The 18,999-nt window shown below is 44.2% G+C and overlaps 3 protein-coding genes across 3 annotated transcripts; 1 reads left to right on the forward strand and 2 right to left on the reverse strand.

Annotated features, from left to right (window-relative positions):
- Positions 1-5,960: 5,960 nt before the first annotated feature.
- On the reverse strand, positions 5,961-6,753 carry F5J12DRAFT_786317 (uncharacterized protein; the record flags this gene model as incomplete). Its single annotated transcript, XM_051743414.1, has 3 exons — positions 5,961-6,063; positions 6,190-6,417; positions 6,647-6,753. The coding sequence occupies 3 exons, from the start codon at positions 6,751-6,753 to the stop codon at positions 5,961-5,963; spliced, it is 438 nt and encodes a 145-aa protein (XP_051595457.1).
- A 4,951-nt stretch (positions 6,754-11,704) lies between these two features.
- Positions 11,705-12,026, forward strand: F5J12DRAFT_727270 (uncharacterized protein; the record flags this gene model as incomplete). Its single annotated transcript, XM_051741791.1, has 2 exons — positions 11,705-11,809; positions 11,853-12,026. Coding segments are annotated over 2 exons (279 nt in total), but the record flags the coding sequence as incomplete, so codon positions are not given.
- A 3,702-nt stretch (positions 12,027-15,728) lies between these two features.
- Positions 15,729-17,465, reverse strand: F5J12DRAFT_466462 (GTP-binding protein). Its single transcript, XM_051739567.1, has 10 exons — positions 17,441-17,465; positions 17,204-17,385; positions 17,123-17,155; positions 16,904-17,076; positions 16,770-16,852; positions 16,518-16,715; positions 16,325-16,463; positions 16,180-16,279; positions 16,011-16,096; positions 15,729-15,810 (listed from the first exon to the last, which is right to left on the reverse strand). Exons 2-9 carry the CDS (start codon positions 17,327-17,329, stop codon positions 16,013-16,015), a joined length of 936 nt encoding a protein of 311 aa, XP_051595459.1. The 5' UTR covers positions 17,330-17,385; positions 17,441-17,465; the 3' UTR covers positions 15,729-15,810; positions 16,011-16,012.
- Positions 17,466-18,999: the final 1,534 nt, after the last annotated feature.

Here is an 18,999-nt window from a genome sequence, read left to right on the forward strand (position 1 = left end):
AGAAGCCCTACCAATCAATAATAGATGGGGCTGACATGTACAAACAGATATGAGTAATCCCAGAGCATGTTGAGCATACTGCAGTGATGACTCCTGATGGGAATATGGTCAGCCTTGTTGTGCAACAAGGAGATTGTAATGCTCCAGTGACTTACCAGGCACTCATGAACCATATATTCAGGGAATATATTGGAGCCTTCATGGATGTCTACCTTGACAACATCATCATCTACTTTGATACCCTGGAGGATCATATATGCCATGTTAAATTGGTGCTTCAAGTTCTTGCTCAGGAGAAACTGTACCTGAGTGAGAAGAAATTGTGATTCCTTTGTGATGAGGTCAAAATCCTTGGATGCATTGTCACCAATGAGGGAATTAAGATGGATCCTGAGAAAGTTGATCAGACCTGTAACTGGAAGGTTCCTACCAAATGAGCCCTGTGCAAGGGTTTTATTGGGTCAGTGGGTTACCTTGCCAATGATATTTACAAAGTGTGCATCCCTTTGGGAGTCCTAGCTGAAGCTAGTGAGGAAACTCATCTGTTTTGGTGGACATATACTGAACAGTGTCAAGTCCAGGCCTACTCTGTCCAACTCTGATGCAAAACAAGGTCTGTGGAGAGGTTCAGAAGCAAGTCTGACACAGTCAAATGGAACTTCAACTGGTGGAGGATCAGCAGGAATGAAGTCCACTGAGACAGAAGTGGAGTGGAGTGAGAGTGTCAGGTTTAGCTCATGTACTACCCCCTTGCATGATCTCAGCCCTCATATTTCAGAGGAAGAGACCAGACAAAAGATTGGAGATAACTCTGATAGACAGAAGACAGAGAGATATGGAGTAGGAACTTAGGTGATATTCATACTGAAGGACAGCAGAGTACTGTACATGCCTTTATACCACTACAGAGGTACAGTAATCAGATTTGGAACTGACATATGGAGACTTGTAAATTTTCAAGTGAAAACTTCCTGGATGATGAATGAAAGGGAGATGGAGAACACATGATGGGTAACATAGGACAAACCAAAAAGGAAAACAGTCCAGGTGCTGAACCATGAGGTGCTCACACTGTGGAGTACCTGACTGCACACTGCCAAGGAGAAGTCTAAAGGCTGGACTGGTAGGGGTCACATGACCCACTGAAAGATGGTCTGCTGTCACACACCAAAGGTGTTGTGGACATGGTTACAGCTGACTCTGCCTAACTTGTTGACAAGTTGCATGCTATGCCATGCAGATGAAGACTAAAGCCCTCATGCATAGAAAGACTGCTGGACATGAGCAGTCATCCTTTGCACAAGAATGAGTCATCAGTGCTAAAGAGAAAAGAGGAAGTGAGTCAAGTGCCCATCAAAAGTTTTTAGTGCTTGAGTACAGCATTCCAGTTTTCATCATATCTCCACCATTTCCAGAGATATCAACTCCATTCTCACACTCACTTAAAGTGCTCAGCCATGCAATTCTGCCTTCCAAGTTTGGAAAGGATCCTCACACCCTATGCATTTCTACAGCACTCCATCCATCAGATGCTCATTTTGCTAAGCCCATCAGATATGGCCACCTCTTCATTGATCATCTTGCTTGTCTCCTTTGCCAGAGACAGTGGCTATGTATATTTGCCAGGTGTTCCCACCAGCTTCCATCCTGAAGCCCCCTGGTTCATTCCATCATTGTCAGCCCTGTCCCATCCCATGCAGCTTGGTCAGCATGTTCTCCTTGTCAGTATGACTTCCAGAAGGACATTCTTTGGTCACCTCAGGTCTGTCACTCAGTTACAAAGGTCTTTTGTGGTTATTTCAGTCTCCCCACTTGATGAAGCATATGGATCCTTCCTCCCTGCTCCCTGCAATGTCTTTATTCTGATCTTGTCCATCACTCTCCCCACATTGCAACAGCTGCAGTACAATCTACTATTCTCCAGCCTCCCTGATTGCATCCATGATGAGTATGACATGCATCTTGCCTTCTTACTGCAAGACCCAGCAGAAGACATCCCCCCTTCTCCCTCTCCTCCAACAGAGCCCCATTCATGAAGCTTTTATTAATTTCACTGAAAGGATGAATGGGTGGGAGACACAATCACCTATGCTCCCATTGCCCCACAGACCCCCAACACCCTAGCCCTTTGACACCTGGCTCATGCCATCTGTTTCTGGAATCAATACTTCCCTATCTGGAAACACTGTCCATCTGTCATCCCATCTTTGGATCTAGTGATGTCTCTGTCAAGATCTAACATGCATTGCCACCCCCTAACATGATACCAGTGTGCTTACTCAGATTCTGACCTTCTTTGACTCATACTGTGATATTTTGACTGTCCTTGACTCATTTGTTGTCAATACTTACCAATCTTCTATGCTTGCTTACTTTTCATTTCTTGCTTGCTCATCATGATCACTCATTGCTTACAGTCCTTACTCATTACTTACCAAGCATTTGTGCCTCATTTGTCATAAGCTGCACTCCCCCCACAGTATATAAACCCCCTGTACTTAGCTACAAAGAATCAGAAGAAGTCACTCAGGAATCAGTTCAGTTCATCTCAGTCCTAACTTGTCATTGACAGTTGAGGCTCATTTGGAAGGGTCTATCTACCTCCATCCATTATCTAAAGTGACATCTGTGCTTAGTCAGCACATTTGATTAGTCATCTCCCCACTCTTGTATAACTCCACATTGACTTGCACCAGAAGTCCTTTCTGCTGAGTACCTTTGCTCTATTCAGCATCCCCCAACAAGTTTATATTCATTCATCCACTCCTGCATAACTCATTGTTGACCTGTGCCAGGAGCACTCTCTATTGAAAATGATCACTCTACTCAGCATCCCCCTCTCTGTTATCACTCTTTTGTCTTCTCCTGCATAACTCATCATTGACTTGCACCAGGAGTACCTGCTATTGAAACTCCTTTCTGCCCTCCAGGTTCTGTGGAGGTAAACCACCACTCACACACATTTTGTCTTTGGTGTTGGATTTGTTTGGTTTTCACCAGCTTTCCACACAGTCCAATGGTAGGCTGGTACCAAGTCCAACAGCATTCAGGTCAGAGAATGCTCACAAATGGCAGAGGGCAGGTGGAGTAGGTGTGGAGTGAGTGGAATGACTGGCAGAGTAGGGAGTGGAGTGAGTAGGGACTTAGGATGAATGCATGGTCATGACAGTGCCCCCCCCCTAGGGCCTGAACCCCTGAAGGCTGCATGTACAGAATGAGATCAACACAAGTTGACTATTTGAAATTGTTTTGATGCCTCAAGGACAATAGGTCAAGCTGCAGCAGAGCTCCATTGGAGTTTGAAGAACCACTTAAAAACACATGCTAGGGCACTGAACCTTTGTATCTTATCCCCCCATCATCATGTCTTTCCAGTGCCAGAACACAACCCCCCAGCCAACCCCAGGCCACTCCCACAACTACTCCCAAGTTGCAGATGAGGCACTGGTTGTCCTTACCAATGACTTGACCAACACTGAGTGGGAGAAGACCATGGAGAAGGCCTGCTGACAAGAAGAGGCAGAGAAGAAGGAGAGGGAGCACAAGGCCAAGCAAGAGGAGGCCAAGTGACAAAGGCAGAGGAGGCTCAACTGGAGGCAGAGCAGAGGGAGAGAGAGGAAGAAGAGGTGCAGAGAAAGAAAGCAGTGGAGGAAGAGGATGTGCAAAGGAAAAAGGCAGTGGCAGAGGAGGCAGAGTGGCAGTGGAAAAGGGCCTCAGAGGAGAGGGCCCAGGCCAGGCAGGATGAGGCTGCCCAAAGGTGCATGGCAGAACACTGCAAGTCAGGTGGAACTGACTTGTGGTGTCATTCATTTTTTTTTTTGATTACAGGTTATGTGGCATGGTGTATGAGATCAACACCACCCAGACAGTCCCTGGGACCTCTGTGGTGGTCACTGTGACCAGGAGGGCCCCATGCATCTGCTGTATAGTGGGTCAAACAGTGGGGCAATGCAAGCCAGGGCAGGGCAAAGCCAGGGCCTGTGTGCTCTGTCAAAACAAAAAAAAAAGGTATGTAGTTGGACAAAGGAGGATGCAGTGGCAGGGCCATCACAGAAGAGGGTGGGGATGGGAAGCTCCTGAGGGGAGAAAAAGAAGGTACCATGAGGGAAGGGGAAGGTGAAGGTGACTGAGCCAGAGGAGTCAGATGATGAGTGGGAGGCAGGTGAGGAGGATGAGGAGGAGCTGGCAATGCTGCACAAGGGCCCCTCAAGGGTGGGCAGAGTGGGAGCAGGAGTGGCAGCTACAAGCTGTGGAGAGGTAGTGGAGGCACACAAGAGGGCCACCATGGCCTTCAAGAGGATGGCAGAGGTGGCAGAGCAGATGGCAGAGGCTGCAGAGCAGACAGCTGACAAGTGGGGGTTGTACTGCTCATGGGCAGAGTGGGTGGAGATGAGGAGGAGAGAGGATGCATGCAAGGCCAGGATGGCCAAGTTTGAGTGCACAGGTGGAGGCTGGAAGAGGCCACAGTCAGAGGCAGCAGAGGACAAGATCAAGGAGGCAGACAAAGTTGCAGAGGGGGATAACAAGGAAGAGGAGGAAGTCAGAGAAGAGCTGAAGGATGGAGAGGGACAGGAGGGTGACAATGAGCAGGTGATGGAGGAGTAGATAGATTTTTTTTTGTCTTGTATATTGTATACTACTACAAATTAGACTTGTTTTTTTTTATTTATCATTATGATTCTGAGAAGTGAGGCAGACATGCAGAGGAAGTCCTAAGGTACTTAAGGGAGTTTGGAAACACAGCAAGCATTTTACAATTTTCTTTGCACAAACATGCAAAAAAAAATTCTTTTAAAAGATACTCTATTTTATCACATGCTCTCTGCTTGAACAAGTGGAAATAATCTTATGTATTGAATGGCTTTTCTGATAGAAAACATGGCACAGTAGATTTCCAATGTTTTGCTGGTGAAAAACAATTACTATGACCCACCACCAAAAACCAAAAACAATCATCAAAAAAAATATTAGTACTGTTTTCTGCATGTTATGTAATTGATTAATCAAATGTTGTAACATGAAATAATTTAAACACACTAGTCATTAGAGAATGTGTGATGTTACATAGAACATCACAAGTAAATGATAAATGTTTTGTATGTGATAATACTAATAACCTTTAACCAAGTCTTTCAATGTTGACCCACAAAACATCAGATTATTGGATCAATGTTTACTTCATAAACATGACATTTAAAACAATATTTGTTATGTGCAAAAACATGCTACTGAGATTCCATATTAACATGTCGAATATTCTCAATCAAATCACACTGATTTGTCTCCCAGAGAACATGATAAATAAAGAGTGTATTAAAGTGTCCTAATGTACCACAGAACATGATAAGTGGCATCCATAACCATCAATGCTATCACTGCTTGTCCTTGCTCAACCACCCCATCACATGCTGTCACATGATCTTATCTCATGGAATAAACCTCAGTCAGTCATGATATGTGCCACCTGACTTTTTATACTTGAGTATTCTGTGTCCTTTGTTGTTTTTCTTGCAACAACACATTCATGACACACATTATAATGTTCTGTGGTAGAACAGGATAGTCCAAAATCCATGGTTGCCCTGACTGACTAGAGAAAGAGTAGCCTCTGATAGCACACCCACCACTCATGAATGTCCCCAGTCCACTTTTGAAAGTGAAAGAGCACAAGGCAGTTCATGCAAGAAATGGGGAGTTCAGCACTGTATTTGCAGTAGGCAGCAGTCTGACAATAACTGTACAGCTCAGAACCTTCACAACACCTCTACATATAACATGCTTACTTCACAGTTTATAATGCTCCATGGCAGAACAGGATGTTGATATTTTATTACACTATTTATTTATCATGTTCTGTGGTACAGTTGTGGACAGACAAACACAATGATTTTGATTCTGGATTCCCATGACTTTTTTGGGGCAAACTAACACTTGATTCAGATGCTACAGGTGAAAATACATCAAAAAACAGTGGTCCAAAGTTTTTCCCATGACTTTGTAGGGTGGCCAAAATTTTGGTTAGATTGAATGTGGTACTTAGGGTGTGGTAACATGTTATTGACCCTATATAAAGTAGGATTAAGAACCACCTCAATGAACATCATGGCTTTCTGTGAGAGCTGATGGACATCAGGACCCTTCTTGTATTCCTTGTGGCATCTGAGTGACTGCTTTCATTGGGCAGCACACTTTGCTTCTCTCAGAGGTAACCAAGTCTCACCAAGAGGGTCATCACCAGCACTAATGGCAAGGTTGACCAACTGAGCACAGAGATCAGCCTCACCAACACCCATGATTTGGAATGTGGCATCATCATGTTCAAGCTCATCCTCTGACTCACTCTCACTGGCTGTAAACTTCAAACTGTCAAGTACATTGGTGCATTTCCACTCCAGTTCTTCATCTTCTGCCTCAGGGCTGGGAGCATGAGATCATGTCCTCATGCATTTTCTTGTGTGCTGATCCTTGTCAGATTTGGGTGTATCAGGGAATGATGCATTGCTTGTTTCAACAACAGCTGAGCTCTGGTTATGCAGACCAGCCATGTTGCATGTTACAGTGGGTTTTCAAGGGCATTCCTGTGTCTAAGATCAGAAATTCACATGGCCACAAACCTCAGACTTGCTCAATTTTTTCTGCTCCTCACTAGTGTGACAGCTGCACCCTGACATTGCAATCATACTGTACTAGGCTAATGCTACTTATTCTGCTTTTTCCAGGATTTTTACAAATTCTTTTGGGGGCTGGCCACATTTTTGGGTCAAAATTTCAAAAACTTAGTATAACAAGAATTGGCTCATGCAGATTGCATTGTTATGTCCTAAATATGCCTAGTATACATTTGTAACATCCCTGGAATGTTGTGCCATATTGGAATAATTCAATGAGTAAAATTGTCATGTTTGTCTGTCCACAACTGTCAAACAAGATATTTTGTGCATGACAGACCCACCATGGTCCTCATTGGAAGAACTGGATGAGTCATTTTATCAGTGATACATTGTACTGTTTTATGTGTTTCATCTTTTATTTTAGGATATAATTGTGGAATCTGTAGATAGACCTCAGTATGCTGACAAGCTACTGAGGGACTAAGTGCACAGCAGAGCAGAGCAGCAAGAGGCCTGATGACACAGCTAGGGCAGAGATGCTGAAAGATTGGAAAAACAAGTCAAGCACACTAGAAGGGAGTGGTCAGCTTGTCACCTATGAAACAATGTCAAAGAGAGACAAACTTGGATCTGTGCACAAGGCAGTCATGCCCACAAATGAACCTAAACAGCTCAGAACCTTCACAACACAAACCTTGACCCAAAAGCTTTGGTGCATCGACTGTATGTCTTCAGGGGATCACTAGAAGTAGTTTCAGCACAAATCCTGCATATGGGTCTCATCCTGGTGCCTCATCCACTCAATTCATCAAAGGTACTATTTGTCATGCTCCATCTTGAACATATTTCACCTGTTCATCCACATAGTATTCTCAGCCATATCCACCCATAGCCATAGCCCTATATTGTGCATCTGAGTGTCTCACATAGTAGTTCATTTCAGCACTTAATGGAAAACTGTTCTTCAATGTGTCATGCACTCTCAAGCTTCTTCCTGATGAGATTGCTAGAAATGGTTAGTAAGGACTTCTTCAGGAAAATGAAAGCCCCTTGTGGTGGGCTCCAGATGAAGAGAATTGATTTTTAGTAACATAGAAAAATTAGTTAGATAGGGTGAGTGCAGTCTTGACCCCAAAGGGGCTTTGTCCTGAAGAATTTGGGTGAAATAAGGGAAGACAAAACAACCCTAATACTTAGCTCTTGGTGCACTCCTGTTCCTGTTTGACCTTCAAATCCTCACCTTGTGTGAGTCTATATTCTATACTTCTCCTCCCTTGTACATGTGTGAACTTGACAGAAAAGTCTACAGTACTAGAACCTGTGAAAGCCCATAATCTCCCAGCCAAGTAAGATGCAATCATGCCAATAGCAAGCAAGGTTAGTGCTGATGCAGGCAGCACTTCCCAAGTTCTCAAGGACATATAGCACAAAACACCAAAAAAAGAACATGCCCCCTCCTTTTCAGCCCTCCTAGAACACTGATTTCCTTTCCCTTCCCTCCAGACCCCAGAAACCGAATTACCATAGGTGAAGACTTCATCTTCCCTACACTGCCTGCCTTGATAGATACAAAGATACATTTCATGTCCATGTCATTCCTAATGTACTCCAAGTTCCACTCATGTTTGGATGGACTCATAGATCCATCATCTAAATAATATGTCAGCAAGTTTGAAGATAGTCAGAAGGTCTCACACTCACAGTGAGTAAGTATGAAGCCTTTTGGCACTGAGGAACTTTTGTACCAAATCCAGCAAGGATGTGAAGTACAAGAATATGATCATTTTTCCTCAGCCTGCTGAATCACCATCAATCTTGAGAAGGTTGACCAGCTGTCTCATCTTTGCTGACAGGGCTGGAACATTGCATATCCCAGACACAGATTTATGACTAGAAAATTTCACTGTGGGGTTTGGTCAAGCCCATCACTAGCTGTACAACAGAAGGTACATCCTTATGTCTGGTTGTTGTCATCATCAGCTTCCAGATGAAGTCTGGTCAAGAGACCAATTCTCTGATGCACTGACTTCATCCACCCAATGAATCAGAAGACAACAATGCAGAGACATTTTCATTGACAACACCACTACAACACACAAGCATCAGGTGATCACAAGCTATGGAGCAGGCAAAATTAATCCTTAATGGCATAGCAGAGAACCAAGTCACTCACCTTGACAGAGGCGAAGAAGCATCTCCAAAACACAAGCAAAATGAGTCTTCACTATGTCCTGCTTTACCCATTCCTTGACCTTGGACCTGAGGTGCCCCTCAAGGCTATGGTATAGTCCTCATTCACCTTCATCAAACTGGTATCAAACTGCATGGGCATGACAGCCAGGGAATTGCAGTGCATCAATTTGAACAATGTCTTTCCAGTGAAAAAGCATAACAGCACTTAACACAACCTGCAGGATGCATGAATGCAAGTAATAAATGCACTACACCAGCCCACAAGTAATGGGAGTGGAACAGCACACCAATGCCAGGATGGGGGATGGTAGTGAATCTGGGTTCAAATTTGATATAACTGAGAATGCAGCACAATCAGTTCTTGGGAGATCTGGAGGCATATGATCATGGGCAGTTGAGGGTCATTGCTACTCAAGGGTAATGTAAAGCCAAATTCATCATTGAAGAATGTCATCCTCAAGCTAATGGCAATGGGGGCAATACTGGACACAGTGAACACACAGTGTCACAGGATCAAGAGAAAACACACATGTAGAGGCAGTCCAGTAAAGACCATCTGCAATTGCATATGAGAAGACCTCTGTCAAGTGTCTGAAATCTGGCATCATCAAGGGCAAGGCAAGACACAGTCAACAGAGATGGTCATGATGGTACCATTGTTGAGCAGGGTAATGATCAGCACCAGCCATAGTGGAATGCAATTGCAAGAATAGTGAAGTGGATGACAATACAAATAGTCATGGCACAAGTGCCATGCATATGTTGAATGATGATGAGGGAACCTCAGATGGTATGGACAATAGTGGAGAGACCAGGTTGTGTGAGGACAATACTGGCAGCAAGTCGAGCAACATCAGAGAATGGCCAGAGTGCTAGATCTCGCTGATCACCATGCCAGCTCAAAATTTGTGAATAATTGCCAAAGCTTCATAGTGTGCAGCCCTCAGACTTGAGTGCATGAGATCACTATTGTCATGCCTAGCAGCATTTTCAGTGATTATCAGAATCTGTATGTGCAAATGACTGGACTGAGAATTAAGTATGAGCCTACCTCTAAGTATCCACTGTAGGATCCATATGCTTCATCAAGTGGGGAGACTGAAACAATTACATAAGACCTTTCTAGCTGAATGACAGACCTGAGGCAAAGAATGTCCTTATGGATGTCATACTGACAAGGAGAACATGTTGACCAAGCTGGATGGGCTGGGAGAGTGCAGATGAGGATGGGATATACCAGGAGGCTTCAGGATGGAAGCTGGTAGGAATGCCTGGCAGATATACATAACCATTGTCCCTAGCAAAGGGGACAAGCAAAATGATTGACATGGAGGTGGTCATATCAGAAGGATTAGCAAATTGAGTGTCTGATGGATGGGGTGCTGTAGAAATGTGTAGGGTGTGAGGATCCTTTCCAAACTTGGATGGCAGGATCACATGGCTGAACACTACAAGCAAGTGTGGGAACAGAGTCAGTATCTTTGGAAATGGTGGGGATACAATGGAAACTGGAATGCCATACATGGGTACTAAGAATTTTTGATGGGTGCTTAACTGACTTCCTCTTTTCTGCTCTGGCACTGACAACTTGTTCTTGTGTGAAGGATGACCACTAACATCCATCTGTCCTTCTACACATTAGGGCTCTAGTCTGTCATCTTCATTCATGTCACCATGCATAAGTTGTTGTTGAGTTAGGCAGAATCAGCCATGACCATGTTGTGTGTGTGTTCATGTGCAACTCATTGACAAGTTAGGCAAGAGTCAGCTATGTTCATGGCCACATCTCCAAACACCTTTGGTGTGTGACACCATGCCTTCTGCTTCTCTTCATTATGCCACTTCCTCTTGGCCACCTTCACCTTGACCATAGGCTCCTTGTTGTCACTACCAATTTAGAGGTTGGGGGTGGCTGCTCATATCAGGTTGAGTGGAGTTTCATGGTCATACAGGGTGGTTGATTGGTGTGTAGACATGATGGTGGATGGGACTTGAGCAAGAACAGCACAAACAACTCTTTTTTAAACCCTGAGTAACACATGTCTTCTGCCAAGGTCTGCTGACCTCATATACCTTAGGGCAGGTCTCAAGGGCTTGACCCTAAGAGGGGTATACTGTCATATGCCAAACAACTCAGCACTCCAGTCCTTGACAGAGGAACACTGATAGTAGCTAGGTTGCCCCTTTTTCCTCTTTCAGTTAGACACTTACACTGCCCTCACCTGTGCCAAGGCAGTGTCTATCATTCAGACCTCAGTCTTAGCTTATATGCAGCCTAGGCATTGCATAACCTTTAGTACATTCTTGCACATCACTATTTAGTCATTTAGGTTACCAGTCCTTGGTATATGAGTCTTAGCTAGTACTCAGTCTTCAGCCTTTGGTCCCCCTGTCTTGTCCCAGACTTAACACTTCATCCTATAGACTTCAGTCTGAAATCAACTCAGTCTTGTCTCAGAACTCAGGCTTCTGTGGTGAGAATACTTAATATTAACAAGCTAACCTAATGGAAGACTTATGGTAGTATGTCAGCAAGGTAGCTGTAAGTTTAATATAGTAGAACATACCTCAGGCTTCTGTGGTAAGAAGGCTGATGTGCACAAGGAAAAATAATCAGCCTAAGTGCAAAGAAATATTATGTAAGCTTGTCAACTGTTAGCAAATAAACATAGGGGACACATGTTCTAACAAATATGGCTGGCTGAAAGTGGTTCTGCTAATCTGAATGGTCTGGGAGAAATGTAATTTTCTGAGTATCTGAAGTTCTGAAGTCCCAAAATCAGAACTTTCAGAAATTTTCAGATCAGCAGAACTGCCTCCCTGACTTCAGATGTTTCAGATGTTCAGATCTTTTGTCAATTTGCTGATGCTGGAGAGGCTAAAGTTTTCTCCTCTGGGCAGACCATGCAGCTTGGCTGCATGACCTTCCTGACCAATATTTGGCTGATGCCATGTCCACTGCAAAGAAAACACCCACAGCCCAAGGTTTGAAGAACTACAAGTTAGTCCTTTCAGATTTCAGTACTGATAATGTGATTTGGCATGCAGCCTAATGGTCGCATTGCCCACTGGGAAGTTGACCACAGCCATTCACACCTTATTCTCAAGCCTTCTGTGAGCAATGATGAGAATTTGATTGCTGGATCACCAGCAAAGAAGGCTCCTATGGGTGACTTGAAAGCCTTAAATGAGGAACTGGTTGAGAAACCAAACAAATTGTAGCAACAGCACACTGTTCCAGTATTACAATGGAATCATTGGATGCATGTCAATCATTGAGCTTGTAACACTGTACTACTATTCAATGCAGTTACACACTTGAGGCCAGGATCAACAGGTGCAGTAGTGTAAGAGTCTGTATAGGACAGGAACCCACACCATGCCAGACTTGTAACATGGCTGGTGTATACTTATCATTATCATTTCAGAATGGATTGGAGAGGGTGTTTGAACAACTTGTTTCCTTGAGCGTTCTGACCTCATCAAGATTGAGTTTGATTGTTTGTGATGTGCAATGTCAGGCCATTGTGGTTTCAAGTCAACCTACAGAAATTCCATCTTCACTGTTACATTTACAATATGTTGGTTCAATATTTGGAAGTTCTGCCCATGTACACCTCTCATTTTCCTCCTTTCCCCATCAACAATTTCTTTGCTGAAACCATCTGAGAATAAATGTTGTATAAGCACTAAATATGTCAACTTACACATGCAATTCTCCATTATGATCTTCAGAGTAGCATCACATAAGCCATCAACATTCCCATTGTGATCATGAAAATCTGCCTTGATAGATTGGGAAATGGTAGTCTGGTTATTGGAGCTTTTGAATTGCTCCACACTCAATAACAAAGCCTCCTCCCAGGTATGATGGCCATGCTGCATTAAAAAGTAAGCATGCTCTGTAACAAGTAAGCACGCTAGGAAAGGAGTAAATGTGGTGTGTGTAGTGATGAGCAAACCCCTACCAATAGCATGTTCAGCTACTGCCTGGACAGTTGGGAACTCATTCAACAAAGTGACATCTTTGGAGAGAGGTGGCATGTCAATGTAAGGGTCCACTTCAAATTGTGGCTGTGATTATACATGTATTCCTTAGATGAGAGAAAATAATAATCCAGCACTTACCAGCTAAAAATTTTGATAGTACAAATCAGAGCCATAAATAAGGTGCTGTCATGGATAATGAAATACATCTACTGACCTCCTGTGTCACACCAAAGCCACCATAGACAATGATAATCAGAATATATTCACTCTATCAATACAAGATCACTCACTTTCTATCATGTGGGGAGGCATTGAAGGAGCAGTAAACTCAGCAGACAGTTGGGGCAACATTCCCAAATTACTCACAGCCTAGTGAAGTGTGATGAGAAGGATGGAGGTGAAACTAAGCAGGAAGGGTCCATTGTTGCTCTAACAGACTCACATTCTGCCATACCATCAATATGAAGGCCCAGTCAGCAGAGAACCAGCAAAATATGCCATGAAAGCACCCACATCCTGTGATGCCACAAACATGAAACATCCAAGTGAACCCAGTCAGCAAAGACCCAGCTTGAAATAGCATAGAATGCTCACATCCTGTTATACCACCAACAAGAAGGGTACAATGGGGCTCAGTCAGTAGATATCCAGCTAAACATACCATGAAATGCTCACAAGCTGTCATGCCACCAACATACCCCAGAGTGCAATGAGCACAGTCAACAGGGATTCAGTTGAACATGCCATGGAATACTCACTTCCTGTTATGCCAGCAGCAGAAAGTGTGCAGGTAAACACAGTCAGCAAAGATCTAGCCAAGAATACCATAAAATCACTCACAAACTGTCATGCCACCAACATGAAGAGTACAAGTGAGTACAGTCAGCAGAGGACCAGCTGAAAATGCCATAAATCACTCACAAACTGTCATGCCAAAAACATGAAGAATGCAGTCAACAAACATCCAGCTGAACATGCAATGAAATGACTCACTTGCTGTCATGCCACCAATGTCAAAATTATAAGTGAGCCCATTCCATAATGATCCAGCTGAAATGCTATGACATCACTCACTCGCTGTCATTGAAGGGGGGAAGCAGTGAGCAGTCAGTAGGGATGCAGCCAAATATGCCAGGAAATCACACACCCACTGTAATGCCATCAATATGGAAAGTGCAAGTGAACCCAACCTGTAAGCTGAAATTCAGTTGAACATAGCATGAAATCACTGACTCCCTGTCATGCCACAAACATGAGGAGTCAATTAACCCCAGTCAGCAGAGATCCAGCATTAGATGCCATGAAATCTCTCACTCTCTGTCATGCCACCAACATGGCAAGTGCCCAGTCAGCAGATATCCACTTGCAGATGTCAAGAAATCTCTCACAAACTGTGATCCCACCAAATTGCAGAGTGCCCTGTCAGCAATTACCCCACTGTAGATGCCAAGAAATCACTCACTCCCTGTCATTCCACCAACATGAAGAGCCCCAAATGAGCCCAATGAGCAGAGATCCAGTTGATCACACTATGAAATCACTGACATCCTATTATACCACAAGTCATGAGGTGTGTGAGTGAGCCCAGTGGCCCCAGTCAACTGACCATGCCATAAATACACTCACTTCCTGTCATGCCACCATCAGAGAGCACACAAGTGACCCCAGTCAGCAAATATCTAGCTAAACTTGCCACAATATCACACACCCACTGTTATACCATGGCAGCATGAAGTGAGCATGTCAGGAGAGACTCAGCTAAAGCTGCTGTGAAAACACTCACATCCTGTCATTCCACCAACATGGATGAGCCTACTCAGCAGAAATTTCATTGAACATGCCAAGAAATTACTCACTCCCTGCCATACCACCAACATGAAGAGTGCAAGTAAGTACAGTCAGCAGGGATCCAGCTGAACATATGAAGTTACTTACAAGCTGTCAAGCCACCAATGGAAAGAGTGCAAGTGAGCCCAGTCAGCAGAGATCCAGCTGAGAATGCCATGAAATTACTCACTCGCTGACATGCCACCAAAATGAAGTGTAAGTGAGCCATTTAACAGAGATCCTGTTGAACATGCCATTAAATCACATACCGACTGTCAAGCCACCATAATGAAACATGGAGTAAGCCCAGTCAGGAGAGATCCAGCTGAAATCATCACAAAATTACTCACTCCCTGCCATGGCATCAACATAAAGTGTGCAAGTCAGCAGATATCTATTTGAACAACCCATAAAATTACTCACTCCCTGTCATGCAACCAAGATGAAGAGCACAAGTAAGTTCAGTCAGCAAAGATCTGGCAGCTTAGCATGCCATGAAATCACTCACTTTCTGTCATGCCACCAATTGAGAGTGAAAGTCAGAATAGTCAGCCAATATCTACTAAACATGCTATGAAATCACTCACAAACTGACATTCCAACAACATGAAGAATGCTTTGTCAGCAGAGAATAAACCAAAGATGCCAAGAAATCACTCACACCCTACCAATGCAAAGAGTGCAATTGAGCACAGTCACAAGAGATCCAGTGAAACCTGCCAAGAAATCACTCACATACTGTCACATCATCAGCACAAAGAATGTCAGTTAGCAGAAACCCAGCAGAACATACCACAAAATCACTCACTCGCTGACACAAAGCATGCACATGAGCACAGTCAAGAGAGATCCAGTGGAACATGCCAAGAAATCACTCACATACTGTTATGTCACCAGCATGAAGAGCATCAATCAGTAGAGATATAACTGAATTTACCAAGAAATCACTCACTCCCTATGATACCATCAACATGAAGAGTACAAGTGAGCCTAGTCAGCAGATATCTTGCTGACCACACCTTGAAACCACTCACTCCCTACCAATGTGAAGAGAGCAAGTGAGTGCAGTCAGGAGAGATGCAGTTACATTTGCTAAGAAATTACTCACATACTGTTATGATGTCACCAGCATGAAGACAGTACCAGTTAGCAAAGATCCAGCAGAACATGCCACAAAATCACTCACTCGCTGATAAGAGAGATGCAAGTGAGCAAAGATCCAGCTGAGCATGCCATAAAACCACTCACCCCCTGTCACATCATGAAGCATGCAAGTGAGTCCAGTCAGTAGAGATCCAGCTAAACTTGATGATATCACATACCCACTGTCATACCACAAACATGACATGTGTAAGTCAGGAGAGATCCATCTAACCACACCATGAAAACACTCACATACTGTCATGGCACCCACATGAAGAGAAGTGAGTCACCACACCAGCAGAGATCCACCACATCATGAAACTACTCACTTTCTGTTGAAGGAGCAAGTGAAACCAGAATAGGAATGTCATTGAGCCCACAATACATATGTTTGGTGAGATATTCAGCCACCCACCTCACAATTTGGAAACCAGCTCATCAGAACATGTTCAAAAAATTTCACATCTAGCACAAATCTGCCCTGAGGGTACTGCTGCATGCATTTTTTCAATGTCCTTCACAATATCAGTATCTTTGTCCAAATACAGTTGCTTACTTACTTCTGTACAGCATACTCAACACATAGTGCAACACTTGACTGCTGTGTTGATATCAGCAGCTTTTGTAAACCTTCCTCATTCAAAGAATTTGCTGTGCTCTGCATCAAAGTAGTACAGTCTGCATCCTGTTCATGCATCTCTGTCATCCATGTTTTTGAGCAGGACTTTCTCAGAGTAAAGTATGAAAACTCACTTTGAAGTGACACATATGCTCTAGGTGGAAAGTTGCACTTGTGAAGCATATCCTTTATGTGTGCACACCACTTTTCCAGCAATTTTCTTTCCTTTTCTACAACTTTGTCCTCTTCTATCTCCAAGCCTTCATCTTCAAGTTCTTGAACAGCATCAAGATTCAGAGTGTCTGCCTTTGTCAATACCACTATCAGAGGAACTAAGTGGATATGAGGTTCACAACAACTACATATACCTCACCAAGAGTCCTTACCATGTCCTGTGTCACATTCATTGAAGAATTTTTCCTCAGCAGCAGTCACTGTCCTGTGGCACTCAGCCATTGGGATGCAAAACCTAGGCTTATCTGTCACCCTAGCCTGTACCCACTCCCAATGTGATCCTTACCAGATGGCATGGATCCGCTCATTCACCTTCCTCGTGGTTGCACGGTCAACCACAAACTTCTTCATTTCATCATACTGGTGTGTACTTCCAGCCTCAAAACCACAGGAATCATGGAATACAAATCCTGGGTTGCTCTGAAATAATATCTCATGTTCAATATTATGGTAGCCACGCTGAAAGTACTCAGCTTCATTATCATGGGTAAACAGGGTACCTTACTGTCAAGGTGCCTTGCACAGCGACACCATCAATCTAAGAATTGTCACAAAAGTGCATGTAACCCTATATATATTACTATACCTTGTTTCCTTTCCCATCATAAACCTCTGGCTCAGCTGTGGAGTTGCAGACCCTTTGGAGGATGGTGGTTTTACCTGCGTTCGCTCTGCCCATAATCAGGATTCGAAATCGCTTGATGTTTTTCATGTACTCTTTAGCCCGTTCAGGGCTGAGGCAACAAGCAGGCGCAGAAGATGTAGTTGCTGTAAGTTGGCATTAGACAGTTTGGAATTTACCAGGTGCTGATGGCAAACACACTTTCAGTGGTATCTTCAATCTGAGCGAGCACTGGACCAGCTTCGTCGCCTCCAAGATTGCTAGTTACTGTATTCCCATCTTATGTAAATGCAATACCTTACATTTTCATAAACTAAGACACTCCTACCTAGTGTTGCCGCCGAGGTGAGGTGACTTCGAGGTGAAGTTTCAGTCGTACCGGTTTTGTTGGAGGGATGAGAACCTCCGCCGCCTGCAAGCGAGAGCGACTTGAGCCAGTTTTTGATATGACCAGCAGCCATGTAAACACCAGATGTGATTCTCGATACCTCGTAGTGCAGGGGAACAGGCGTGTGGAAGGTCAACTTAACGTAAGGTGGTCGCAGTCGTGGTGAGGGCTAGAGACCCAATGTGATCACTGATATCGAGGCGCCTATCGACGCCAGTCTGACACGGCCCGGTATGCCTTAGCACTGCCTACAAACTAACGTCTTCGAAGACGCATCTGTGCCCACATTCACTACTCTCGATCTTTTCCGAGATTACAGTACTCATCTCTTGCATCTGGCGGCTGCTATTCCGCCATCGGTGTCCATGACGGCGCCCGGAGATTTTCCTCCACCGGCTCACGCCACTCCCACTCACAGTGTTAGTTACATTGGGGACTTTCTTCCACTTCATAGTCTCCGGAGCGGAATACGCTCCAGTTAATTGCGTTGGAGAGATGTGATTTTAACGTCCCGACAACTTGATTTAGCTGTTGGCACGCAGAACAAGAATCGCATCACCAGTCGCCTATCAGGAAATTGACCGCGGTGTCGATTTCTTCGCCATTCCCAAACCTTCCGCGAGCAACAGTGACTCTAGGCTTGGTTGTTGGATGACCAACAAAGAGGGTTCCATGGACGACTTGATGGCCCAGCGGGAGGGACTTTTCAAATAGACCAGGCAAATACAGCTCTGCAGTGTTAGATCCGAATCATCGTATGTATGTCAATCGTCAATCATTGAACTTCTGCTTTTATCTTATCAAAATTACGCATGCATTTGCATAGCATTTGAGGTCGGGATCCGTCGCCAGGAAATCTAATATACGGCATCGAGCAAAACATACCTCGATAGTATACAGCAATTCAATCTTCCCTCCGCTCAAAAATAACCTTCGTCCGCTCGGCCATATCACCCCCATTCCCCACATGTCCTTTCCTCTCCGTGACCGGGGCCACGAGAATGCGCCACTTGGATTTTGGCGATGCAACAAGGCATTGCGCACAGCCGCGTCACCTCAGTTGAGAAATAGCGGAAGAAACTTTGGCCCTCCAAGAGGACTGGATGATTAACTGAGATCGCTCTGCGGTGTGAGTCCCGTAACCTCATCTTCGTCCGTACATGTATGTAATGAGAGTGCGTGGAATGAGGAGGTACTGACGCAGCTCGGCGAAGGAAGTTTTCCCTGCCTGACCCGAGCATCATAGCTTGTTAAGAGAACTTCTCCCTAAGGTATTACAACAATTTGCGAAAATAATGTCAGTAGCAAAATATTTATGAGCGCGTCGTGAGCTCCGCCCAATAAGGAAATGTACCAAGCCGGCATGAAACCA

Source organism: Pisolithus orientalis, assembly GCF_024613125.1.
Source record: "Pisolithus orientalis strain OTSU chromosome Unknown F5J12scaffold_54, whole genome shotgun sequence".
Classification (NCBI taxonomy): domain Eukaryota; kingdom Fungi; phylum Basidiomycota; class Agaricomycetes; order Boletales; family Pisolithaceae; genus Pisolithus; species Pisolithus orientalis.